Below are 27,653 nucleotides of genomic sequence, written 5' to 3' on the forward strand. Positions count from 1 at the left end.
TCTAGTGTAGGGGAAATAGCCGAGTATTTCCGATTGGTCCTGTTTTTAGACCAACCGGGGTTTCTATGTTCTATATTTGGAATTAAACAGCATTTCCGTTCTGTACGACACAGTACGTACGTTACATTTTGAAATTTTTGTACTCCATAACCCAACTTACTGTATTTCTCCCTCCATTATTCCCCACCCCTTCAACCACCGATTCCTTCCCCTAACCCCTCGTATCAAGACTGCCTGCATAGCCTAGGTCCAACGCTCTAGACCACTCACTGACTCAGTCAAACAGGCTGTAAAATCACAGGCGTTTGTGCCAAGTTTTTGTCAAGTCAGTGCACTGTTATTGTCTTAACATTTTAAATAAAAAAAAAAATACGTTTTTAGCAAGAAAACAAAGTTTTCCATGTATATTTGAAGCAGTGCTAGAGGTCTTTGCTATTTTTTTACTTAATCAGTGCCATCATTGGGGTATAGAGGGACAGGATTTCAGGCATCCTCTAACGTTGTAGGAGCTAGTACTACAACCCCTTTTCCTTTGAAATAAATATTTCAGATTGAGGGTCAAAACTACACGTATATGAGTGCCCTACAATAAAAATTGAGTTTTTTGTAGTAACAGGGAGTATTTATCCAACTTTACAGGCTGAAATCGTACATCACCTGTACATCATAGGTTTAATCATATGAATAAATGCTTAATATACAAATGTAGCTTTAAAATATGAGTTCAGTAGCTCCCAATGATAGTGAACTCATATTTTAGAGCTATATGCACCATTTATTTTTCAGATTTCAGGCTCCTTTTGAGTTCTATTCCACTTTAAATTTCCTGTATGCTTATAAATATACCTTCACATTCATTACAAAGATTTTTTAGAGAAGTTTTGATCATTTTACATGTATATTCAGTTATGTTGACATTTTCAGTCCCCTACCAGCTTTAGCCAAAGGGGACCTTAGATTTACACTCCGTTCGTCTGTTTGTCAGTCTGGAAAAAAAATTTTCTGCACTTTTTTTCTAAATGCTTTCTGATACTGAGATGATTTTTTGTATGTGAGTCAACCTTGGTGATTTACAGATCAAGATTACATTTCATTCTGCTTCTCTGATTTTTGTCTGAGTTACGGCCTTTGAACTTTTAAAATTTACCAAAATTTAAGTTTTCTGCATTTTTTTTCCAGATGCTTGCAGATATTGAGCTGATTCTACCCTTATGAATTACATCATCAAGTTTAGGCTTCATTCTGCTCCCTTGACTTTTTGTCAGTTATGGCCCATGAATTTACAGAAATTTATGTTTTCTGTACTTTTTTTTATAAATCCTTGCAGATATTTAGCTGATCACAGATCAAGTTTACATATATTTCCACTTTGCCAATATTTTCAAAAAGTACAAACTTTCAGTTTTACGCGCTATACCAAAATTTCAGTTTTACACCTTTTTTTGAAACCTAATCTGTGCAATTGTCGATGCATAAAACTTTGCAAATCTGCATCTGTTAAATGGATTTGAACATCTTCCTTGTCCTTGTATATATGCCTTCTGTTCAAAATCATGGTCATTAATTTTCTTAGTTTGTCATTTGTACTTGATGATCCAAGGTACAAATGTAGTACATGTATTTGGGTCAGTGATATAAACAGCCACTAGGAGACTATGTATTGTTTTGCAATACTCTCAGAATGTTTGTTTAAAAGTAGTTTACATGTAAATTTGCATGATTGTAACAAGAGTTATTGCTGAAGTGAGCTTGTTACTTTTGGAATGGAATAGTGGCAGCAGCTGGAAATTTTTACAATTTTAATGGAAATGATATGTCTGCCACTGTGTAGTATTATGATATCTTTATAGGGTTTCTATAATTTTTTGTACATTGTACTTTCATACATACCAAATTCAATACAACTGATATTTCAAGCAGAGTGGGAGACATTGTTTTTTTGTTTGCTTATAATTAATTGCAAGTAAATATGTGTATCAGACAAAGCAGATAGCATTCAGTGTTCTCCCCCAGGCCAATACAGTGATGAGCTTTGCAGTGCGTTTACTTCTAGCACTGTGGTATCTGTAAACAGTTCTGTTTAGAATGCATTATAAGTACATGTACATGTGTACCAGTAAGAACTGTGGTATTTCAATTTAAAGGGTGTGTACTCAAACATTGTGAAACTTAGATTGGTGATATATTGTACGTATCAATGCTTAAAAAGTCTCCTCTTCCTAAAATTATCAATAATATTGCACTGTTACAGGTATTAATGGATTATCTACCAATATTGACATTGTATGTGCTTATGACTTGCTGTTGTGCTGCAAAAGCTGAAGGTATGATCAATTTTTTATTTTCATTTTGAAAAACATAAGGTTATTAGTGCTTATAAAATGAACAATACAAATGCATTTACATTTTCAATTAAAAAAATGAAAGTATCAATAGTAATAGATGAGTGCTAAATAAAATAAAAATAAATTTAAAATATTCATTGAAATCACTATTGTAGCTAAAAAATGTTGCTGTATTCTTGCATTTTATCAAGATTTTGGATCATACAAATTAAAATATATGTATGCACATGTAGCATGTACAAATGTATGCATGCAGCAACCTAATTATTGTCATATTAATGTTTGCTAAAGGAGCTAGAATTTCAATTTTTTGTGCCTGATCTTGTGGGTCTAGGTTTTGCACTCCCCTTTTTTAGCTCCCCTGGCTGAAGGCAAAAATTCAATGATTTTTTGCTATTTTTAATGTTATTTTTTCCAAAATATTCTCCTCTGACACTACTTGACCAATTTGAACCAAACTTGGTATGTATGTTTATTAGGGTATTCTTCATATAACTGATGCGGTGGTTTTTTTTATATGAAAAATGTGGCTGCTGTTTCTAAAAATAGAACATGGGGTCAGACGGAAGATTTTTACATGTATTTCTGAAACCATTAGGTTTAGCCAAATTCTTTCAATCAATTGCCGAAATGATCCTTATGATAAGGCCTACAAAAGTGCATTGGATAAAAGATGTCCGACCACGCCTTGTTAGAGTTATTGCCCTTGAAAGGCAAAAATCTAACCAGGTGAATGATTCAAGCTTTTTTGGCCTCTTGTTTGATTTTGTGCAAAATATGAATCACAGCAAATTTAGAATCCCCATCCCCTTTTCCAATTTTCAAAATCTCTTGATCAGTATCTGAACTACAGGGATTTACATGTCACAAGTGTGAAGTAGTACAGTACGTATCAGTCATTGTAAAATGATTTGACATTGATAGCCAATATTCAACATCAGGGCACGAAACAGAATTTTTGCCAATTATATGGCCTCAAAGCATTTTTTTTTATTGTACATGTATAATTGTATCACCCTGTCATCATCGTTGTTGGCATTGCTGTCTGTTAACTTTACTTCATTTAAAATATTACTTGTGTAAAACTTATATGATCTTTACAAAATATTAAAACATTGTTTCTACGAACATGACAGATGGTCATATACTGTAAAAGTATTTTAATTCATGGATACCAATTTTCATAGATCAGGGAGGAAACACAAGTTCATGGATTCTTGAATTCATGGTTTTGAAGTTTTCAGTCTACACATCAGTGGGAAAGTACTATTCCGTGGGATCCAAATTTCACGGTTTGACCTACCCATGAAAACCATGGATATTGGTACCCAACGAACTATAGTACTTTCACAGTAGTTTATTGAGGTTTTTGCCCCACCGCTTTTGGAAATCAGGGCTAAAAGGGGAAACAAGGGTATTATCATTATAATTGAATGGAAAAGCTTATGTTAATTGTTTTTCTGATTTTTATAATTCAAATGTCAATCTGTTTGTTTTGAAATTCACTTATAAAAATTCTTATGGGGAAGGCTTTCTTTCAGTTAAAGGGGTAGAAAATTGGCCATGCCCCAAAAAATCAACTTTTTAATTTTTGGTCCAATTACAAATTTTTTTTAATTGGATTCCTTTTGAAAATCCATGACTCCCTTTTTTTTAAATGAGATTTCCGATATCTCCTATAGTTTTCAAGTTATAAGAGGACAATTTAGGGGCCACACCCAAGGTCTGATTTCAAATTATTTTTTATTGGATTCCTTATGAAAATTCCTGTCTACTTTTTTTAGTCAGATTATAGATGTCTCTTTTGGTTTTCAAATTATAAGGAATCAAAAGGGCCACACCGCTGAAAATGAACTTTTTCATATTTGGTCCAATCTGTGTATTTCAATCAGATTTCTGATATCTGTTACCGGTTTGGAATTATAAGGGGTCAAAGGGGCCACACTCCAAGAAATTGACTTTATTAATATTTGGTTTGATTCTGAAAATTTTTAATTGAATCTGTATTTCGCTACAAGTATATTTTATGCAGACCAAGACCACTTGTTGTGTCCATAATAAACTGTAAGTCCCTATGCTTAAGTCATTGTGTTCACACTTGCCCCAAGTGAACAGAGTTTGACATGCTGCAGTCGTATCATGTTGCACCCTGCAAAACCTTTTTTTTTGGCAGTTGAAGGTGAAGCTTTGAACATCCCAGCTGAGTTGGGTAAAAGTCTAAAGCTGCAATGTGCCATACCAAATGGTTCTAGAACAGACCGCAACTTCAGATGGGCAGTCGATGGAAATTTTACGAAAGTTGACCTTGCCAATAAAACAGAGTCTACCTTAACGATTTCCAACTTTTCAGAAGATTTCTTGGTGAATAGAACCATTATATGTTACTATGACGAAGGGATGTATACCTTTGATTACCTGTTTTTCAGAAAAATTGCACAATGTAAGTTAAGACTTAGTTATATGGTAGTACAATGTAATTATGTCAATTTTATGCAAAATGTACAGTACAGCTCGCAGCATAGTCTGCTTATTGGCCCTTAATTAACAAGACCCCCACCATCACCTCTATTCAGTATACAACAGGAAATGACTAATTAACTGAACAGGTACATGTATCTACTGGTGGTTTTACTTGTACAGTTAATTATCACACACAGGTGGCTCACCTCAGTATTTTAGAATTAGTATATAAGTAGAATACATTAAAAAGAAGTCTTTTTCATATACATCTAATTTAGGGGTTGAAATTTTAAGTTTGTACAATTAAAATTACAAAGACATTTAGTTCTTAGGGAATTTGTAGATGAATAAGTGTATTTACCAGTATGAAACGTACATGCCTTCTAGCCTTCTAAGCTACTAAAAGGTACCTCCAGAATTTTAGAATGTCAAATAGTTTTATAAAAGAAAATGATGAAAAGTACCTTCTACAAAAGAAAAGTTACCTGAATTGCCAGAAAAAAAAATAATAAAATTTCTGAACTCTTTTGTATTTGATAAGTTTTATTATTTTAATATACATGTAAAACTGAAATATATTATTACATGTATGTGACAGTTTGTATATTTATTATTTATCATTTTGAAATATTTTGAAAAAAATTGTTTTAATTATTTTGAAAATCATAATTATGAAACTATATTTCGTTATTTCATTTGTACGAAATACACATTTTTCTGCTTTATTATTTAATATCAGAATTTATTTGAGATGAAGTTAAATTCAGATTTATTTAACTACTGACACAGGAATATTTGTTTGCAAATTAAAGTTACAACAACAACAAATTAAAGTTAAGATTGATTTATTACAGTGGAAATCTTCATATATAACAACACATAAAGATTCCCATATAAAAAGCTATCAAAATGTTTTCATTTACTTTTTTTGAAGGTACATTTAACATTGAATATACCATTTATGATAAAACACCTCTACAAATCTTTAATTTGCTACTAGTAATTACAATTTGATTTCAGTTAAATTATCAAACTTTCACTTTTTTAGAAAGTGAATATGGTTTTGTTTATTTGTTAAAAATCTGATATGTGACATTATGATAAACAATTAATATATATCATTTATTATTTAATTTTTAAGTATGTACTATAATGGGTTATAATCTTTTTTCGTAAAAAAATATAAAATTATCCTGAGTGACATTGTTAGCAATATAACATAGTATGTGAAGTCAGTTGTACTACTGATTACATGTATTTTCTATGGGGTGCGTCTAAACACCACCTAGGCTGCCTTGGTGCACCAAGCTCATGAAACTGCACTATGAACATGAAAGGACAATGTTATGAATGAAAAGAACATGCCATCGGATAGAATTTTTCATCAGTAAAACATTTATCTAATTTTTGTGTCAATATATAAAGTGATTTTGTTGCAATTCGGATTTTTCTGTTAAGGATTCACTGACACATGCCACTGGCCAGTAATCCTCTGGTAATAAAATTAATGAACCATGAAGGAATAGTTAATCATGTCTGATAAACATATAGCACATTTTGTTTATTCTGTTGTAACAGTATTTTGTTGGGCTATATGCCAGCAAATATGTCAAAAATGGTATCATATGTCAATTGTAAGTTCCTTATTATATGTCAAAAGCTATCCAGATATGATGTGTCAAATGTAAGTTCCGTGTTTTATGTCAAAAGCTATCAGATATGTGTCAAATGTAAGTTCAGAGTGTATTCCAGCAAAGCTGTCAAATAAAAGTTTACTGTTATATATTACCACCAAAGCTGCCATTATAAATGGAATATGTCACATGTAAGTTCAGTGTTACCACTGCATAATGATCACAAAATTGAATTGATGTCCATGCTTAACTAAAAGTTGAAAATTAAAGCTGAATCGCCTTTATCAAGTCCTTATAAACAATTTTGCATATTGGAAGCATTTTTTAACTATATGTTTAGAATTTCACATGTACACATAGAGATTAGGCCAAAAACAACCATGAATGTGCCTTTTTTTACTTTAAATTTGTTGATAAAACACAATAGTGTATATGATAATTGCTTAAATGTTCCATTTTCACAGATTTGAAGGTATAAAAAAATTATATTTTTTACTTTTGACAGACTTTCCAGAAAAACCCAGTTTGAGTTTCAAGTACATACCGTGTAACAACACAGTTAAATATGAAGTTAAGTTCTACAAGGTTTTCCCTGTGCCAACTTGTACTCTGTATAATAAGGTAGATATACATTTGTCACCAGCCATGGTTTAAATGTGGTTCAATATCTCTCCAGTCATTGGCAAAGACCAGGGGTGGATCCAGGTTTTTAGTTGGGGGGTGGGGTGGGGAGGGGGGTGTTAATTTAATTAAATGCAGTGCAAAGCAAGGCGAAAAATATTATGGGATGAAATTTGTGGTAAAAATTGGTTTTCTTGCCAATTTAGAGGGGGGGTGTACACCCTGTATGCCAGTCCTTGGATCTGCGCCTGAAGACAAATTATTACAAGTACAATACTGTGAAAGTACTAATATTTTTGGGCTAACGTTTTTTGCGGTTTTCATGGGTAGGCCATACTACGAAATTTGGTTCCTAACAAAAGATACCTACTGATGTGTATACTGGAAACTTCAAAACCATGAGTTCAAGAATCCACAACATTGCGCTTCTTTACTAATCCATGAAAATTGGTATCCACAAATTACAGTAAATACTTTCACAGTATATGTATCTTCTTTCCCCCTTAGGCGAGGGCCTTTAAATGAGGGACTAAATACACTGTATGTATAAGGATCTGACTGCATACTTCAATGCATTCATGCAGAGATTTATTACTTTATAAAACTGAATGTCATCTTAGTGTATATACCATTCCTGATATTTCTAAATATCTAAATATTACTTTTGCTTCTTTGTACATTTTTCTTTTATTTCATATTCTTAGTTGTTTGTGTCTATTTCTGTGTCTAGTTTTTATCCTTGGATTATAATTTCTTGTACACATTTTAGATAAAATTTACTTCAGGAGTGAATTTTGTTTTACAAATATAACATGAAATTAAATGGTAGCCATGCTTAATGCTTAGATTGTTCTGTTACAGAAAATGAAGACAGAAGTCACCGCTAACAAAGTAGTTTACAGTGTCAGTGCCAGCATTGAATGGTCAATGAAGATATTTCGATGTTTAGATCTGATGCCTGAATGTCATTTGGAAGGAAAACTGATTCCAAATGGTGAACTACAAAATGATTGTCATGAGGGTATTGTTTTTCTTATAAATTTTACATATTTACAGTGCAGCACAGTTGGGTGATACACAAAAAAATGCCTGTTACTTGTATGATATAACAGTGTAACAATCCAAAGAATAAAGTTCAGACTAAAAAAAATATATTTAGAGTTCACAACATAACCTTATGGTAGCACCCATGAAAATCAATGAAATCCCAACAAAGAAATTTTAAGTTTTCTCAGACTGTCATTATTGAGTATTTGTTTTATTAAAATATCTTATGTAGCATGTTCATGCCTGAAGCTTACCTACTATTCCAGAACAACGCACAATATATCAGGGATTGTGTTGGGCCTTGCGACGTGTGATTTGCGAAGGCTTATAAGCGTGCATTTAAATGTACAATAGACGAACAATGAGAACAAATAATATTTACAAATACTTATGAAGAAAGTAAAAATCGAAAGAATTGAATGAATGAAATTACAAAAAATAATAGCAAAAAATATAAATAAAAAAATATAAAGTAGTATGGATTGACTTTCAGTTTTTACATATAAGGGAAAAAAGCAGTTCTTGACAATTTGTAAAATGCAAATGTATGATCACAGTTTTAATTAACATCAGTTAATATTCGAAATTTTGTTCATACTACAAATCAAAAACCTCCAGTGCTAACGGCACTTTCATTGTTAAAAAGACTAAAAATGACTAAACCCTGAAAAAAAAAAGATTTCTGTGATGTCACGACACTTTTATATTTTAAATGTAGCCAAAAGTATTGTGTCTATGCAACTTTTCATTAATATTTCAGATGTTAAGATGTTTGCAAATATTTGGCAGAAGTTGACTTCAGATACAATAGGCTTTTATGTCCTGAATATTTGAAAGTTTTTGAAATTTGTAACCAAAATCATCTGCAAAAAAAAATTAATAAAATTTAAGTTTTTTTTAACTTTAATTAGAACTTACATTTGGTTATTTCCATGTTATGCATGACAGAATAAACAATGCTAACAAGTTCATAAGCCCACATTTTTGGAAGTATCATTCTATATCCTTGCTGATTTGAGTGTATTATGAGGGCTTAATTTGATATGAAATCAACATGCACTTTTTCTATATCTCAGCTGTGCACGTTTAGGATAGGTATACCGGTAATTTGTTCTTGATTACAAATATTTACAGATATTACACTTTCTGCTAAAATATATACATGTTATGCATCAGATATACCAGTCATATCGGTGAGTGTCAATTATGCTTTCTTTCATATATTAATTTCAGCCCTACAGCAGTCATACTGGGGAGTATCCTTGTCAGTTTTTTACGTAATAGTAGAAGTTGCCATTCTCCTGTTTGTCAGAAGGTGTTACAAAGGAGAAGAAATTAGACATGATGATTTGGTAAACACTTTATAAGATAGTCAATAATTCTAATATGATGAATAACAAATTTTTTGTCAGCTCTTATTTGATGTTATACCTTCAAGTATGGCAAATTTTGTAATGATATATATTTGCCCTAAAGCATTATACTAATTGTCATGGTCTGGTATGTCTATTGGCCGAAATGTCCGGCATTCATAAAGAATTATAGGTTTTCATGGTCCGAAATGTCTTTGGGTTGAATTGTCCGGCACTGCTTAACAATGTGGTTCTTAAAATTTGTGAAACGTCTTAAAAGATTTCTTTTATTGTATTTAGTTTCGCTGCATTCTGTTTCATTTAGTATAGTTTAATTATGTTTTTATTATGATTTGATTCATTTTATCGAAATTGTTTCGTTTCAATTCTTTCTTTTATCGATTATTTTCGTTTCGTTTTCGTTCTGCAATTTTTATGACCCGAGAATTATGGGTAATATTGATGACGTAATTTTCGTAAACATCCTGGAGCCATGCAGCAGACTATAAGGCCAACCCTATCTTGGAAAAACTATGATTCGATTTGTATTTAATTATCGAAACTAGCAAATATTTTCCGAGACTGGTTTGGCACTCAATCGCACATTCACAAGTATACGCAAATGAATCTGCTATTATGCTGTTTTTCAGCTCCTGAAAATGCAGGTACAAACCGGATATTGATGCTTTTTCATGCCATAAGTATACAGAACCTAGTTAATAATACAACCATAAGACATCCTTAGCAGGCTTTGAGACCACATAGTTGATTTTTTATTTCCATATATGAGCAGCATGCAATTTATTGGGTATGGCTTGTGTGTGTGTGTAAATTACTGGCTGCCTTCATCATGTAAACAAACACATGTAACATTCTGATGTGTATCAGCTGTTTTCATTTGTTTCAGTTGCATGAATGAACATTAAATTCATGTTTAATATTGATGTCAAACGTTATGTTAAAAAAAAGTTACATTATAATCCTTAAGAATCACTTACAACCATACTTGATAGCATTCGCCAGGCGCCACGTGCCCCATCGTGTATGAAACCAAGCAATAACAATCACCAATGAATGAAACATTGTACCTGTCGGCGTGTGAACAGTGTGACCTTACAATGCAAACAACAGTTGCCATATCTAACATCAATCTACTTAATTCACTGTTTCCTTCTTTATAAAAAAAATACAAGGCAAAGTTTCACTAGCGACCATTTCAACCGTCATAGCTAGTGTGAAGTAAAGTGTCCTGCACAAATTGATCATTTAAAATTTTCATTGGTAAAACACATGGCTGTCGTTACTGAAAACAGAACATATACAAGTAGGGGTCAAAATGTTTTTTTTTGTATTTTTTTTCCTCAACTATGTAAGATAATGATGATGAAAGCTATTCATAATACAAAACATGATATTGTGAGTCAACTGGCAGTATTGAAATTTTTTTTCAACCATTTTCACCAGTTGCTTGGATTCCAATGATTATTGGTTTCTTTTGGAAACATTGTGTTTCAAGTTGAATAGTGATGACGAAAGGTTGTTCTGGGTAGCCATTTTCCCTTTACTTTTTAAACTAGCTTTGATTTCAACGATATTTGGTTTATATACTAAACATTGTCTCCTGAGTTGAATGATGATGAAATGTTGTATGGCCATATGCATCATTTAACTTCATTTTATGTTCTTTTTCAACAAATGTTTACTGGGCTAATGTCCCCTCAGACCCGGCGGAGTAACAGGATATAGGGACCTCCGTCCAAATTTTTTTCCGAGGATCTAGTAAGTCATTTCTAACATTTTACAGTGCTCTGTTTCAGCAATTTTTTGTCAAACGTGGTCTTTAAGCATGATACCATTACTTACTTAGATAATCATGTTTGTAGGGCACGGTTTGCCAGGTGAGCAATTAAGGCTCTTTGAGAGACTCTTGTAAATGTTAATTCTCTTTGTATGTTTCAGGACTGGAGCATGACAACCAAGATTCAGTATCTCAGTGCCATAGCATCCTTAGTTGGGAACCCCTTTGTTTATGGATATAACATGGCTGTACTCAATAACCCAGCTGTTGTATGTATTTAATTAGCAGTCTTTAGAAAACTCAGACAGGAGGTGATTCATGCATGGCAGAAACTCACCAGGTTCACTTTTATCAGTTACAGACCTTAGGCTGTCATTTGGTTACTACGCTTTTGAGATAAAAAAGTATAGATTTTGAATGAAATTGGCATTTTGCAAGAGGTATCACTCTTGATTTGATCAATTTATGTAGGAGATAAATTATGGTTTTGTCAAAAACACGTCTAAATACAGAAAGGACTATCAATACATAAAAATATAACATATGTAGAGTTACTGTAGACTGTAATAAACATCATTTGTTCTGTGAGCTTTTCTACTAATTCACTACGAATCACCTCCACAATAGGAAGTATCTGACATTTTTAATAAATTGGTACTTTAACATTGTTTACCATCCTCCTAACGCTTAAATTTCACTATTTCAGCATATTTCACCTTTATTTTGTTTCAACTTATTTCTTTATGCAGGTCATAGCAATGTCAGTGTTAAGGAACAATGAAACTACATCAGTAATGGACATATTAGAAGACTTTGAAGAAGATCCTGGAACCAATTTTTTATTTTCCTTAGTAATTGTGCTTTATGTTTTATTTGGCATTTTTGGAGTACTTTTGGCTACTACCATTGCAAAGAAGTTTGGCAGGTGAGATTTGGAAGAAATTTCATAGATGTGATCTTTTTTATTGATCAGGTTTCAAATTTTGTAAAATTTATGCATTGATTGTTATTTTCTAGAGGTATTTGATTATTACAAAATCATAAACGAGCCTTGGAGAGTGAAATGTTTTGTGAAAATTTAAATAACAAGCATTGACATCTAGCAATAAACTATTTCTCACAATTAAGAGACCTACTCTGATTTATAATCGCATCAGATACATAGCATTTTGTTCAATTTAAAATTAAAAAAACCTACTGATTATAATATTGTTTTAAATAGTTTGCTTGGCTTGTATATATCACAAAACACCTTCTCGTTATAATGTGAATTGTTCAAATCTGATGACATTTTAAATCCGGATCACGGTGTTGACATCGTCAAATCGGCTGTTCTGTTACCAAGATGACTTTTTGCTGTTGGAAGTTTGACAAAAACAGAGATTTACAACCTTACTTTGTGTCGAAAATATTTCTTAAGGTTTTTGTTCCTATTAAATAATTGATTATTTTCAAATTCTTGTGAAATTCTATTTTTGTCAACATAGAAATTGAAAAATACAATTATCAGCATTTTGTCAACAATCTGCACTTGGCAACAAAAATGGCAGAATTATGATTGAATTTCAGGTAAAGAATTTCAAAGTTCTTTTTAATTGCATGTACATATCACTGGTACATTCTGATGTTTTGTTTTTATAAACTGAGAAACGCTTAACAAATAAAAAGAAAGACAACTCTGCCTCAATAAATTAAGGGAGTTAACTCTTTATACTAGTAACTAGTAACTAAAAGAAATAAATTTGAATTTCTTGCTTTCTGGCTTTTTTGCCAAATCCCACAATTTTCATAGCTTATGCAAATCTATCGCAGAATTCATTCCACCTTTTTTCATTATAATTTCAGGAAGATACCATTAATGGTCAACTCAATTCTGATGGTAATAGCTTCAGTCTTAGGATTATGTATTATGTATCCTGAATATAAACTTGTTTTTCTGTTTGTACACAGAAGTCTCATTGGATTCTCTTGTGGTAAATATACATCTACATGTATTTAAATGAAAAGTGGTTTCCCAATACACTTGAAATACCTGCCGTCATTTTTATACTCCCACTTTAAAAGTGGGGTATATAGTTATCATGGTGTCCATACATCCCTTCGTCCCTTTGCACCTTTTTTTATTATAGTTTTTGCTGCAACCACTTTTCACAGCTTAACTGGTACTTTATATTTTGATAGAAGCTTAATATAGGTATCCCATATTATTGGATTCCATCCGTAAACCAAGTTCAACCAAATTTGACGTGAATGTTAAAGTTGTCTGTATGTCCATTAACAGTATATGAATAATATCCCAATTAAAAGTACATGTATGAAATGCCCATCTAAAGTTAAAATATGATATGCCCATTGAAAGATAATGTGTGATATGCTCAAAGATAGACAGGCTTATACAAAATTGATGCAAACTTTAATCTTCACAAAACTGGCCTGGACTTTATAAAGTTATGCAATAGACCACTCTTTCTCCAAGGGATAGAGCCATCAATAGACAATTCTCCTTGAGATATATCCATAGATAGACAAAGAAAAAAATATTTAAATGCATTCTCAAGTTATATAATGTAGTGATTTACATTTGCATGCCTTAGATGCAAGATACATTGGTATACCCCCACAAAGTTCCATGGAGTGGGTGATATATAGGAACATTGTCATTAGATTCATGTCTGTGTTACTTCTGATGTACCAATTAAATTTGTTTTGAATTATATTCCTCTAGCTTGATGATAAATATTGTCTCTCCGTCTGATTGTTCGTTTGTCCATCTCCACTTCTTATCCTCAACTCCTCTAAAACTGCTGAATTTAATTTGATGAAACTTTCACAGATTCTTTAATACATGATACCATTGTGCACCTCTTATTTGGTTTTTCCATTTGAATGACTTTTAGGTATTTTGATACAATACAAAATGTTGACTTAGTTATTTGTCAACAGTGAAGTGGCACCATCTTCATATTTGCAACTACTCTGGAACTGCTTAATGGAATTTGATTAAAATTTAAAAAAAATCTTAATCATACAGTGCGATTGTGCACCTCTTCTTTTGTATTTTCCTTCTGAATGCCTGACATCACTTATGGGGGTTTCTTATATGGTCTCTAGGAAGGGAAGTGACAGGGTTCTCCAAGTGAGCTTTACTCAGAGTTTTTTTCTAGTTATCATAAAGCCTTCAGGTGTTTGGGCATTAAATTTAACTACAACTGTCTTTTCGTACGTGAATGAAATAATATATAAATTAATTTGAGATAAATACTTTACTCTGATTGGTTAAAATAATTGTTATAGCTAAATGGATAAAAAAAAATATTGACACACCCCTATTCTGTTCAATTCAGAGCTACTTTTCTCGTGTTTAAAGATAAAAATATGTTTTAAAATAAATTTAAAAGAATTGGCAATAGTAAAAATTTTGTCTATTGAAAAATAACATAAATTTTACATGTGCATATTGTTTATTGTGTGAAGTGCAATAAAAAAAATATGCACAGTGAAATTTTATGTTATTTTTCAATACGCAAAATTTTTATCATTGCCAATTCTTTTATGTTCTGTAAAATCATAGATATTGTTTTAAATAAGGAGCTATTTGTGAAGCCAATGAGTCCTATGTAGAACATGAGTGTAGTGGCCCCAATTTCTAGTAAAATAGCAACAGTTTTTGTAAACACAATACATGTATCTCAGAAATATTTGCTTGTAAAACCATATATTAAGCTGAAATTTTTTACATTTCCCGATTGTTATATTTAAATGTCAGATATGCAAATGTGATGAATATTTTTTAATTGACTTTTCTACTTGTTCGTTTTAGGTTTAGGACTAGTTATATCAGGAATGTATACCATGGAGGTCTCCAGGTTTACTGTAAATAGTGTGAAAGGTTCCTTTGGAACCTATGATAGATGGTTTCACTTCTGTATCACTTTAGGGATTGTTGTTGCTTCTTTACTAGGAACCAGTAATTTGTTTGGTAAGATATTAACTAATAATTTAATTTCAGAAGTAACACACTCTCTGATTGGATAAAATATTTTATCCATTATCTCATAGATCAAATTTTGTAATGAGACTGACATCATCAATGTTTTTTAATGATTTTGTTACTAAAATTAAATTATTAGGAATAAATGTTGTATTTTTCAGTGTATTTGAAATAACCTCAATCATGTGATGCACACTATAAAATAACCTGCAATTGAGGTAATTTCTTTATTGTCCAAAAAAAGATAAAAAAAGTCATTCCTTAAATATTCATATGGGTAGCAGTGATTTGTCACATATTCTTTGTGTATTAAATTTCGATAATTCCAGGCATCATTTTCTTCAGCTTTAAAAGAGGAAATGCTTTTTCAATCCCGATTTGTTCATTATGATTCTGTTTTATCTGTATTTACTACTGGTTTGGCCAATTTCTGCTTGGTTTGTAATTTTCCTTTTGGACTTTCTCTCGCCAAAACTTCACAACACAATTATCAATCTGCCAAACACAAAATATGATTTTAATGTTGAAAAGAGCAAATAGGATATTAACCAATTGGTTATTGTGAATAAACAGAATATAATTTCTTGTGCCAAGAACACTTGAAGATTTGATTTGAATGCAGAACGAAAAAAGTTCATCACACTTATTAAATCTAGGCGTTCCTCTGCACTGGTGATCATATTTTGGTTATTCACTCTTTCTAATTAATTGTCCTATTATTATTATTATGCCCCATACAAGCAAAGTTAATTAATTGGATATATAAGAATCACCCTTTCTGTCACTGTTTGTCTGTCCGTCTGTCACATTACTTGTAAGTCCAATCCTCTGAAACGCCCCAAGGTATTTGATGAAATTTACAGGAGGGTTAGGCATATGTTGATGTTCATTGATGAATATGATTACTGTTAGGGGACTTTTAGAAGATTTTTTCAGGGTTTCACATTTATCTCCATTTAATGAATAATCCATTCATAAGATCCAGTACACCTCATGCCTTTTTAAAATTTAATCAAAGCAATTTCTGTACGCTGTCTAAGGCAGGACATATTATGGTATACTGTTATCCGTCAATCTGTCCATCATCCACACTTCGGACAATAACTCAAAAATACTTTCCCCAACTTATATAAAACTTTCGTGCATTGTTGATATCTATAGAGGTAAGCTCCCTTTCGATTTGTATAAATTTCAGATTTTTCGTTTCTGTGTTATGAATTTTTATACTTAAAAAAGGGGGGATTTTCAATTTTTTGCACAATAACTCGAAAACACTTTCATCAGCTTTTATGAAACTTTGGTGAATTGTTCATATCTATTGAGGTAAGCTCCCTTCCAATTTGTATATATGTCAAATTTTTATGTTTCCGTGTTATGAAGTTTTACTCTTTAAAAAAGGTGGAAACCACAAATGAAATTTTATTCGTTGAAAAATCATTGAATACAGACCATTTTTTATGATGAACAACTAATTAATATTAAAGGTTACTGTATATATATAATAACTTGCTAATCTCCGCTCTAATTTGACAGTTTGATTCGACCTGTGCAACTTCTTTTTCTAATTAATTCCTGTTTAAGTTGTAGTTCGTGAACAAAAAATTAAATACTGTGAAAGTATCATTGTTCTTGGGGTACCAATTTTCATGTTTTTCGCTGGCTGGGTAAACCACGAAAAATGGTCCCCAACGAAAAGGAAATTTTCTATTTGTTTGTGTAGTAGAATTGTCAAATTCACAAATTCAAGAATCTACGAACTAATGATTTTTCCCTAAACTACGAAATTTGGTACCCACAAATAAAAGTACTTTCACAGTGAGTTAAAAAAGCAGACTGTGGTCAGTTTTGATGTATAGCCATCAAATACTAGTAACCAAGTTGGGGTCGTTGTCTCTTTTTCATCTAGATATGATTGTTGTCTCTTGGACATATTCACCATATTTATTCTCTTTATATACATGCTACCAAAATTACTTTATTTTATAAAGTCTTCCAAACATCCCATATGATTTGCCTATGTTTCCTATAAATATATTCCTGATACTATGTTGTTTACAAATAGGTGAATTGTGCTTATAGTTATTTGGTAAGTTGTTTGTACTCATTACATGCATACCTGTTAAACTTTTAGAACAGATCATGTGGGAGGTTATACACCATTGACACTGTCTCATGTGGGAGATTTTTATGTGAAACAATTTTTTGGGGTAAAAATTTGATTATTTAGTATTTTTACATGAAAATGTAGTAGTTTACACCAAAATCCTCCCTCAAATCTTACATTTTGATGTAGAAGATAAACATTTTTCATTGATTTTGTGGTGGTCTCCCCATTAATGTGGGAAAGTTAACAGGTATGGCATGTAACTTCTTCCTCCTGTATTGGAAAATAATCTCCTCCAGTGGCACAATAAGGTTTCAACAATTTTTTTTCCCTTATCACAAATCAGAGCTATCAACATTTGTTTGTCCTTTTTTTTAAAAATGATTGAGGATTGTATTTAGAATTAAAATACCATAATAAGTATTAAAATTTTACTTGATTTGTGGTCAGAATAATCACAATAATGTGGCACACAGCATATAAAGTAATGATTGGTTTGCTTAGAATCAGAATATTAGTTGGGCCGCGTGCCTACCTCATGTACCTATAGGCTGTTACTTATGTGAGCTAGTGTAATAATGATCTGGCCCCAGCACTACAAAACCATAAAAAAAAATTGCTTAATTTGAAAAAAATCATAGCAGAAACTTTGATTGGTATTGCCATGAAAGTTAAGAATATTTTCAGACTTAAGTATATGAAGTGATATTAAAATTTTGTGGGACCCAGGCCTGCTCCAGCGTGTCATATTTTTATAGGAGGGTCTATTTGATTGACCACTTGTTTTAGTCCAGAAATGCATACAATTTATATGCTATATGACATAAAACCACAATCAGTCAATCAATCGACATTAATTAACCTGAAATATGGTGCCAAATAATTAATCAGTTACGTTTTGTATCAACTTTTACTTGGCATATACTGAATAATACTTGATACATATTGCTTAAAAATAATAATTTGTACCTAACGTCTGTTATTTTTTCTGTCTCTCTGTTCGTCCTTTTATGTACTTCTTATACTTTCAACTTTTTTAAAATAACTTAAATGTAATGGTTGAATGTCATATATAAATGAGCCAAAAGAAATACCACTGTATTATTGTATCTTAACTAAATGATTGCAATGGTGAATTACTAAATTTAACATGGGTTTGAACATGAAATGTTTTTATTGCATAAATCCTCCTATTGCTTCCATTTAAATGCTGTTAATTCATTAAATTTCGTGTTTACTAAATGTTCCTATCAAGGGTCTGGAAAGGTAGGAGAGAGGTAGACAGGATGTTTATTCACTAATAAAACCACACAGACTCTAATATATAAGGGTTGACATTTTTTTATGTCTGATATTGGGAAATGGTCGTCAGTCATTTGCAAAATTTGTCGGTCAATGACCAACATTTTTTATCATTTCCAGATCCTTGGTTCCTATCATAGCCAGAGATGTTTATTCAGACTGATGATATAGACCTATTGCTCATGATTTCCCATTTTATCCCATCTCAATATTTTTTCTCTGACTGATTTTTTTTACAACTTGTTGCATATTTTATAATGTGTGACATATTTGAACCTGAATGTTAAATAAATAGACAATTACTGTTTATTGACTAGAAATAAAAACAATAAATGGATGAGAGTCAGTTAAAAATGCCAGGCTCACTTAGCGTTGTTTTTCCATTTCGTACCAAATTCCTATTTCATATTTATTTCTAGTCAATATACAGTTATTTTCATTATACTGCAATCCTTATCATTTTTTTATCAAGTTATTTTTTTCTACTACTTGTGGCCCCCTATAGTGACGCTACGATTAACAAATAGTTCAAGCAAGAGCAGGAAGGTAGGCGGGGCCAAAGTGTTATATACTGTCAGTGACCGTGTATCACCAATACATATACTGTCAACCCATTTAGGTTGCTCAAATGGAACGACTGCAGTATAAATAACAATTAATCAATCACCTAACTGTTACAACCACTGATACTTTAAAAAATTAGATGAACAATACTTTACTATTGCTTGCATTATAGGCTCTCATAAATGCTTTTATAAATTTTAAGAGATTAGATATCTAATATATATAATTATTAAAATGCAGAGAGGAATGGGTTTGTTCAATTTCTATATAAAGTAATGTAATTAAATTATTTTGGTTGCTGTCCAATATCAACTTCCTGGTTTTTTTTTTTACTTGTTTTGGACTCTGCCATTTTTCACTTTGTGATATGATTTTGTCTTGTTTAGCTCCCACTGGACAGATTGACTTCATATTTGGTATGTAGGTTTATATTGATGGTATATACATTTTAAGCAATTTTGTTTGTTGTTTGATATAAGCTCAGTGTACAAGGGAGGGTATACCTGGTATGACAACATGTGCATTTTTAATTGATGAGTCTGCTCATAATTTTTTTTGTTCTTTTTTTTTAGGTAATTTGAATCTATGGCCTTGGTTGCTATTTTTGAATATCATACCTGCGTTATTTAATCTGATGCTTTTCTGGTGTCCTGAAAGTCCATTCTTTGTATATGACAAGAATAAACCAAGTTTAGACAAGTTGAGAACAGGTGAGAATGAATTGATTTCAAAATATACTTTAAGTATCTTGAAAAAATGTGGCATATCAGTGCATTATTGTGACTTTTATGCAAGAACACAAGATAATTATGTCAACTTATTTTTAAATAAAATTAAAATAATTACCAGATTAACTTGACACAGTGTTAGTTAAAATACCAAGTTAGCATGATAAATATCTTGTCAAGTCAACTTAATACTTAAGTACCATTCTGTGTAAGAATCAGGCAATGGATGGTACATCATTTTCCCCAATTTAGCCTTTTTTTCCTGAAATATATTAGTACATCTCGAAAACAATAAAAGAACTATTAAAATTTATCCAGAAGAATCAGTTGCTTAGATATTTTTTTACTGTTTATATAGGGAAAATGTGCGAGAAAATTTTCCCGCCATTTATCAATAGTGCATTTCAACTAAATTGGACCTATCAATTTCTTAAAAAAGCAAAATTGAATAACAATAAGATGGTTAATTCTGGATGTTATGAGGTAAAAATACTTGGATAATGTAACAAAATCTCAGGTTTTTTTCTTCATGTGCCACATCTAATACACATTTTGCCTGATTCTTGAAGAGAAGTACTTAAAACATCATGATAAATCTGACATCTTAACAAGACAGTGTCCCTTACATGCCACCATATCTTCATGATATTGCAAATTTACTTTTAAAGAAATCAATCATGAGTTATAAACAAAACAAGTACCATGTGCAGTTCAAGGATATTGTAAAAACTTAATTTTTGGGTTGCACAAAAAGTTAAAAGTTACGGTCTATTAAGATTCAGTATATGGTACTATTAGCTTGGTTGACATCTACATGAATTATTGATAGATAAATTAAGTAGTCTAAGACTGTACTGAGCGGTATTCAACCCAGTCTTAATTTATAACCTAATTCTCTAACCAAATTTTATAATTTTTCAGAGCTTAGAAAAATATGTAAGGACCATGAACTAGATACAAAAATTGAGATAATAAAACAACAAGCACGTCGTCTAGACCTAGAAGAGTATCAGGGTATATCTATTTGTAACCTGATAAAGAAAAGACAACTTAGAGTGGGACTTGTTATTGTCTGCTTTCTACATGCTGCACAGCAACTATCAGGAATTAATATTGTAAGTAATTTCTCAGACTTATTTATAATGACCATGATGAAATTTATCTGCTCAAAAGTTAGAGCAAAGAGACCCAGGTGTTTTTCCTGGATTTCAGGTTAGGGGTGGCATTAAAACGAAAGGCAGAGTTATGAGTGGAAAGACATTTTCCCCCTCATTTTCAGGAGGGCAACTTGGTATACATTTCATTGGATCTGCACCTGAGACCTATCTGCAAAACGTACCTCTATTTTTTTGTATTTTCTTAACGTTAGATCGCAAAATCAAAAAAAAAAAGATCAAGAGCTACGATTTCGCAGCTATCTGAGACCATGACGAGAATATAAAACAGGTTATTTTTCTATCATTTTTTTACTAGTAAATTACATTGTATCTTGCTTTTCTGTACTGAATTTTACTAATCTACCTATTTTATCTAATACTTTATTTATTTTTTTATTTTAAGTTTTTTTAATTTTTTTTGTATGATCTCAACATTTTTTGGTTGTATAATATTATTACCCTCAGTGTAAGTTAACTTTAGTTTATTTTCAATAAGTGGAGTAAAACTTATCCAATATTTAAAAAAAGAAAAGACATTGTTCATAGGGACATGGCAGGTGCCTAAGGCCCTGTAGTTTTTGGAGGTTAATGCCCAGCACATGTTGATAATATGTGGCTGTATTATAATAAGTGGGGAATTTGGCGTTGTCATTAGAATTGATAGCAAAATCTTGTTTGATTCCATTTTTGTGATTCATATCTCAGTCTGTTCATTTTGAAATTTTGTTTTAAATAGGCTTATCTTAAAATGGTTTCAAATTAAAGGGTACAAAATTGGGCTACTCCCCCAAAAAATTAGCATTTTTTGAGTTCAAGGGTACAAAATTGGGCAACTCCCCCCAAAAAAACTGATATATAGCTCATCTGCCAATGACAGCTTTTGTCATTACTTGGTGTCTGTCATCCTCTGCTGTCTATTGCTCACTTGTCTTTGCAAAACTTCTCCTATGAAACAACTTAGTGGATTACTACCACTCTTGGTTACATTGTAGTTGCATCCTTAGGGTATCTACTTTAACAATTGTGTCTGTTATATAGATCAAGCGTAAAACATGGCTATTAGAGATATTGAATAAATGTTATCTTCTTTCTACAGCTGAAAAGTTCCACTAAAGTCGCCATTGCATCAAAATCCTTGTCAAAGTTATTTGCTGTGAAAGGCCAATTTTTTTAGGTTTTCAGCCAATATCTTGTAAACTATGAAGATAGTAAAAACTTTCAATTGATGAAGTGATCCTTCTTATAAGTCCATTGAAAGGCTCCCTTACACATGTATGTTGGTCAAAATTGTTGACAACTTCTTGTTTAAGTCATTGCCCATGAAAGACCAAAAATGATGTGGTTTTTTTTTTGCAGTTATTTGCCATTATCTTGAAAACTATAATAGATACAAAAAACTTTTATTTGATTAAAGGATCCTTATAATAAGTCCTACAAAAGTCTTTATGGGTAAAAATTGTCAGATGACTCTTTATTAGAGTTACTGCGCTTGAAATATGAAAACTGAGATTTTGTGTACTTCAGCCAATATCTTGAAACATATTTTAGATAGAAAAAAAGACTTTTCATTAATGATATGATCCTTATGATACAGCCTACAAAAGGCTTCCTGGGTCGAATTTGTATGACAACTCCTTGTTAGAGTTATTGCCCTTGAATGGCAAAAAAATGAACCAGGTGAAGGATTCAGGCTAATGCATGGGAGCCTATTTTTTGTCTGATTTTGAATTTTTTCAATTGTTATTCTTAGGAAAAAACCGGCCTGTGTTTTTTTTCAATTATATTTCAGATATCTCTTCCATTTTTCTAGTTCTAAAGGGCCAAAGGGGCCACACCCAAAAATCAACATTTTGATTTTCGGTTGGATTTTAAAAAATCTTAATTGTATTTCAAACTTTGTGCTATATTGTGTTCAAACATGTTCTTGAGTCCTTAATGAAATCCATAGCCTTTATTGTGTCAAAAACTGATACTGTGTCGACACTTGCTCCAACTGATCAGTTCTTAACATGATGTGGTCTTATCATGCTGCATTCCGCAAAGCTCTTTATTTATTACCTGTGTATGGGACTTTTTGTTGGGACTTTTTACACAACTCTTGACCAAGGTGGCCAACTAGCTAAACAAGCATTATTTATACTATGCTTGTTTAATTCTGCTAAGGACTGTGGAAGAAGTTCAGAATTTGGATGTTGTTGAGAATTTTAAGTGAAAATCCTTTACAATTCTTCTTCGTTTTTTTGTTTTTCTTCAGATAGTTGCTTATTCAAGCTTTGTTTATCAACATGCTGGAGTACAATTTGAGCTGGCAGAGTGGATTGTTTTTGGTACAGCTTTGACAAACTGCATTTCTACGTTCATAACTTTATCAAGCAAAGAAAGCAGACGTCATCTCCTTTTGGGGTCAATGATGGTCATGGGTGTAGCCATGTTGGTGCAATTTGTAACTAGCAACCTTTGTCAGGTATAACCAATATTACATTTACATGTAGTATATTGAATATAAAAGCAAGGCAACTGTGATAATTCAAAATGAGAAAAAAAGATATGATTTAAGGATAAATACTAGACTTAAAAAGAGACATCACACCATAAATAAAAAAAAATAATAAATGAAAGTATACACACAAAATTAAAGATTTAATGAACAACCAGGACTCTTCTGAAAAAATTGGACTATTGACCAGGTGCACTGATAGCTGAGTAATAGAAGTACAGGTACCCACCTAATAAAGACTAGAAAGTTGTCATATTTTTTTTCTGGTCAAATGAGTTACATGTATACTTCCATTAAGATGCATTATGAAAGAGCAATTCAAGGGAAGGTAACTCTACCAAACATTTTTTTATCATTCTATTAAAAAAAATTCTCAAGCATTGAAGAGATTAAATATTGTTGTTTTCAATTTAAAAAAAAGATTGTTTGTTTGAAAATATGCCATCTGCATTTGGTGGGGCTTTTATGTGCATTTCTGTTGTTAATTTGCATGTGCAAAAAGAACATAACTGCTTAGTTTCGTTAACATTGAAATAATTTCTTAAATTTACTACAGCTCCATAAAAGATGTTAGTTAATTTTACGTTTTCTTTTTTTTTATAGAATTTCCAAGAAACATGTCCATTCTTTTCAATTACTGCAATTTCATTATATGTTGTTGCATTTTCTATCGGATTAGGTAAGTATTGTACATTTATTGAAGTAGAATTATGTAACTTTTCTTAAATTATGATATAATACAAATTCATCTTGATATTTAATTAAAAAAAAAGATCTTTATTACATTGTTAAAGACTTAGATTATACATTTAGACCTTAAAATTCTATATATATATGTGTCTTTTTTCATAATAAAATCTCGTCTGAATATAGCTGAAATATTGCTGCTCGGACGTTAAACCCCAACAAACAAACAAACAAACATAATAAAATCTAAAATCGAGAGTTTCCTCAAATCATTCAGTGACTCAGGCTTTTGACCAATCTGATCACTTGAAATTGAAGATAGAATTTGAAGAAATTTTCAACTGGAGATTTTTTTTTATGAAACTGAGCCCAGATGACTTGTTTGTATGGCTGTACAGAGGTCATAATGACATAATGTTAATTAAAACATATTGCAGTAAGAAATATTAATTGTCATGATCTTTTACAGGTCCGATACCGTTTATAATGGTACAGGAAATATTCAACCCAGAGGATCAAGGAGCAGTATTTAGCATTTCTATACTTGTAAACTGGATTTGTAACTGTCTAGTCCTGCTGTTTTTTAAGGTCCTTCAGGTATGTTTAAAGTACATGCATTAAATTTGATACAATTATGGCAGCTCAGTGCAAACAATGTCATGTTTTATGGCACTGCAAAAGGAGATATTGGCTCCAAGGTCATGGGCTGAGGTTGATATAATCTTTTAAATGTTTATAAACATGATATAAATTATAGCATTGAAATGAATAGTCTGAAATTAACATTAATCAATGATCTGATATTTTACATAACAAAACTTGGGTCAGATGAGCCATTGGGCACTGGTTATCTATGATAGATTGGTTTAGGAATTGTGATATTTATATTTAATTCTCCTTACCTCTACATTGAATTTGGCCAATTCAATCATTTTATCCACAAAAACAATTTCCTTAAGGAGGTAGACCTAGGGTAAGGGACATAACTCATGTAGTCAGTGATATGTTTGTATCATATTCAATTTTACAATAGCCTGTCAAGCTTTCATTTGAAACTGAATGAAATCAGTCCAAGTTACTTTGATGCTTACATGAAATTGGTGTAAAATGCAGAATACAAACGTTCCAATGAGTTGTGTCCCTTACCCTAAATCTACCTCCTTAAGTTTAGTTACTTGTGTAAATCATTTAGGTAATTTATTGCTATTTATGTGACAGAATCAGAGGAATCTCCCAGTTTTTAACCTCTTATACCAGTGGCTGCTTGAAAACAATTTTCTGTGATTGATTGTAGTTTTACAATCTATGTTGGTCAATCAAACAGATCGTACTTTGTACTAGTCTGATATGCTGAGGTAGTAATGTACCAACCCAGACAGGTTATTCTGACTCAAATCCAACCACCTAGAGTTTGCTATATCTCAAATTTGCCACATACATATACCATACAAAGAAGCAATGGCTACCAATTTTAATGTCTTATGTGTTACTACTCGGTTGGGGTTTGAACACATACATTCTAGGCAAGCATATATATACTACTACAAGACTCCTTAGGCCGTCCATATTTTGTGGATTTAACTTGCATACTGTATAAATTTGTAGTTTTGTCTACGAAACTGATTTCAAAATGATAAAATTTCGTGGATTCTTGATTTTTTTGTTTTTGTTTCAAGCTCTTTGATTTGTAGTGTTCTTCTATTTAAACTGCACAATTTCCACTCTCTATTGCCAAGGCATATGGCTTTTGCCAAGGCATATGGGGGAATCTTTTGAATTAAGTATTTTTTGCTGATTCCATTTATTAACTAAAATAATACGATGATGGTTCATTTTTTTTTCTAAAATATTTAGGTTTCCTTCTGTTGCCAGTTATGTGCAAATTAAGGGTTTCACTAAAACAATAACATAGGCTCCAACACCATCACAGTTAATGACAAAGATATTTTGAATATACCAAGCTCATTTATTAAAGTTTGACATTTGTAATCAGCTAATTTAATTAAGTGGATTAAAAAATTAGGACGGAACTTGTTTTCACCTTTGTAAATGATCTTTTATCTGATTAAATGGCAAAGGGCCCGAGGACAGCCTTGCACTCCCCTTATTGTGTAATACACACTCTACCACGCCCATACATTAAGTAAATTATGACCGGGTGTTTTCAGGTAATATAATTGGAATTATTATTTATATGTACATATGTTTGTGTTAGTATAAGTACATTTGAATTCAGAATAATGTTTTATTTAAAATATATATTTGGAGATAAATTTTTGTGGAGAATTATATTTGTGGATTTGTTCAACCCATGAAAAAAACGAAATTAAATCCCCAACAAAAATTTCTGTTTTAAGAGTATATAAAATGAAAAGCATATATTATAATCATTGATAGTGTTTCTTTTTCTTTCAGATGTTGATGCGGAGTTATATTCATATTCCATACTTAGCTATAGTCATAGTTCTGTTATTCTTTATATATTATGGTGTTCCTGAGACTCTGGGTCTTCATGCAGTAGACATAGAAAACAAAAGAGAGTATAAATTCTGGAAAAAATTTGCTTGTCTGAATGATGACAGAGAAAGAAGAGAAGCAGCTCCATTGTGTCCAGAAAATAGAGGAGATAATGAGACAAATTAATTTATTTTTATACATTTTGAGTACAGACTTTATTTCATTTTAATGGTGCTTAATATGTTTTCATTCACATATAGATGAATATATTTGTATGGTTGGTCTGTCTGTACCATGAGTAGCCTCTGCCATTTTCAGTGTCTGAATTTCATATTGATTGGTACTTTTATAAGGACCAAAAATAAGGCAAACTTTAATAACAGTATTGCTCAGTTTTACTGCATGTTGTCATACTCGGATGTAAACATTGAAAAACGATAAAAATTTTTTTCATTTTGATAACCCCATTGCCATGGTATTACCAGAAAAATTTAACTGTACTGCGGAAAGGACATTCCATGCCATTTTCAATTGTTCTGTCTCCACGGAAACCATTACTGAATTTACGTAATAACTTAATCGGTTCTGCATAAATTAAAACGTACATTTTAACATCATAAATGGTTATTTGTCTGACTTGTTATACTGCTGTTGAAAAATCGTGGTAAAAGAGTCAATAAGTGCCTTTCAAAAATTGTCAGTACTTAGCATTGGAAGAGTATTGCTACTGTTAGTTAATTTCAATTAGCAACTACGAAAGAAAATGCACCCGTAGAAAGGCATTCCTTTTAAATGATACAAAATATAAACTTTACTCTATATTATAAGAGAAAAATAGACACTTGTTATTTTTCTTTTTTTTGAGAGAAATGACCTTGAATATGGTTGCCATAGCAACAAAAGCCAAAA

General features: G+C 31.6%; 1 protein-coding gene across 2 annotated transcripts; it reads left to right on the forward strand.

Moving 5' to 3' along the window:
* The first annotated feature begins 18 nt into the window (after positions 1 to 18).
* LOC148601560 (solute carrier family 2, facilitated glucose transporter member 3-like) lies at positions 19 to 27,653 on the forward strand. Of its 2 annotated transcripts, none has more exons than XM_088555147.1 (16): positions 19 to 112; positions 2,252 to 2,324; positions 4,519 to 4,785; positions 6,945 to 7,060; positions 7,922 to 8,081; positions 9,341 to 9,459; positions 11,419 to 11,526; positions 12,007 to 12,182; positions 13,103 to 13,230; positions 15,078 to 15,236; positions 19,791 to 19,928; positions 20,868 to 21,061; positions 23,358 to 23,567; positions 24,204 to 24,279; positions 24,757 to 24,884; positions 26,703 to 27,653. In XM_088555147.1, the coding sequence occupies exons 2-16, from the start codon at positions 2,258 to 2,260 to the stop codon at positions 26,928 to 26,930; spliced, it is 2,274 nt and encodes a 757-aa protein (XP_088411273.1). In that variant the 5' UTR covers positions 19 to 112; positions 2,252 to 2,257; the 3' UTR covers positions 26,931 to 27,653. The 2 variants fall into 2 exon arrangements, with proteins under 2 accessions (XP_088411273.1, XP_088411274.1); XM_088555148.1 differs by having other exon boundaries at positions 42 to 116.

This window comes from Perna viridis, chromosome 12 (genome assembly GCF_037379345.1).
Source record: "Perna viridis isolate PV_CMFRI_1.1 ecotype Kerala chromosome 12, ASM3737934v1, whole genome shotgun sequence".
In the NCBI taxonomy this organism is placed as follows: Eukaryota; Metazoa; Mollusca; class Bivalvia; order Mytilida; family Mytilidae; genus Perna; species Perna viridis.

Excerpts from the sequence above, each read along its gene's own strand:
- LOC148601560 (XM_088555147.1), top strand. The coding sequence starts at position 2,258 with ATGGATTATCTACCAATATTGACATTGTATGTGCTTATGACTTGCTGT. Across the intron at positions 12,183-13,102 it reads ATTGCAAAGAAGTTTGGCAG|GAAGATACCATTAATGGTCA; the intron begins GTGAGATTTGGA and ends TTATAATTTCAG. Across the intron at positions 19,929-20,867 it reads TTTAGACAAGTTGAGAACAG|AGCTTAGAAAAATATGTAAG; the intron begins GTGAGAATGAAT and ends ATAATTTTTCAG.